This window comes from Sinocyclocheilus anshuiensis, unplaced genomic scaffold (assembly GCF_001515605.1).
Source record: "Sinocyclocheilus anshuiensis isolate Anshui unplaced genomic scaffold, SAMN03320099.WGS_v1.1 scaffold614, whole genome shotgun sequence".
NCBI classification, from domain to species: Eukaryota; Metazoa; Chordata; class Actinopteri; order Cypriniformes; family Cyprinidae; genus Sinocyclocheilus; species Sinocyclocheilus anshuiensis.
The window spans coordinates 604116-605281 of NW_015542367.1; the positions used below are offsets into that span (position 1 = coordinate 604116).

The 1166-nt window shown below is 45.3% G+C and overlaps 1 protein-coding gene across 1 annotated transcript in view; it reads right to left on the reverse strand.

Annotated features, from left to right (window-relative positions):
- Positions 1–954, reverse strand: part of LOC107692209 (thyrotropin-releasing hormone receptor) — a 1983-nt gene extending 1029 nt beyond the window's left edge. Inside the window, exon 1 of the mRNA XM_016491172.1 lies at positions 169–954. Within this exon, the coding sequence (XP_016346658.1) occupies positions 169–954 (786 nt within the window). The remainder of the gene's footprint in view (positions 1–168) is intronic.
- Positions 955–1166: the final 212 nt, after the last annotated feature.

A 1166-nucleotide genomic window follows, 5' to 3' on the forward strand; every position in this document is an offset into this window, starting at 1 on the left:
CTAAGTTATATTGGAAGACAAACAAATACATAAAATATTTATTTCATTTATTATTTTTTTCTTTATATTTTCTATGAACTACACAGACACATGAAAACAAAATATTTTTTCTTTGTTTCTTTATATTTTCCAGAATGTACATGATTGACAGACAGACGGAGCGCACACCTGTTTTCTGGAAGACGCTGCGCTGTTTGCTCTGCAGGACACTTTCACAGAACTGTGCCGTCGGCCCTGATGCACGGAGAGCCTCTGCTCGGACAGATTCGACGGCAGCGGGTCTCGAAACAAGATCCTGGCGATCAGACCGTACAGAACCGAAGCCACGACGAGAGGAACCACATAAAACAGCGTGAAGTCCAGGAAGTAGATGGGCATGTAGAGGTTCCTGGACACCCGATAGCCGCAGCGGACCACGACGCCGTTAGAATAAATCGTCTCATTGGTGTCCACCAGGAAGAACCACATGATGCAGTAGAGAGATGTGAAGATCCAGACGCAGGCGATGATCTTCTTGGCTCTCGATACGGTGCAGATGAACTGGGCTTTGATGGAGTGGCAGATGGCGATGTAGCGCTCGGTGGTGAAGGCCGTGATGGAGCAGGACGAGACGTTGATGCCCAGGTACTGCAGGTAAGTGATGCAAACGCAGCCGGCGTAGCCATAGATCCACGAAGCCACAACCTCAGAGATGTTCGGTAAACCGGCGGCCAAAAGCACGGTCAGATCAGCCATGGCTAAACTCACCAGGTAGCAGTTGGTCGCGGTCATCATGTGTTTGCTACGGATCACCACCAGAACCACCATGACGTTCCCGGCGATTCCCACGCCGCAGATCAGCAGCGACAGAGAGATGGTGACCGCCTGAACCTCCAGCGAGTTCTCCGGCATTGTGGCCAGAGTCTGACCGTCGCTGGAGTTTCTGTCAGGATATGTTGAGGTGCTGTTATCCATCCTGGTGTTTCTCAAGATATTCCAATTTGAGCTATCTCAACAAAAAACCTGGAGAAAGTTTGAGAAAAATGAAGAAAATTGCACACCATTTCTTTGATGTTCTTGATGAGTTTTTAATTTTCTTTAGAATTCTTATTAATAGAATTAATATTTATTTTAAATCATTTGTTTTTATTTTTATATTTTGTGTTTTCATTTTAATTTTTGTTAAA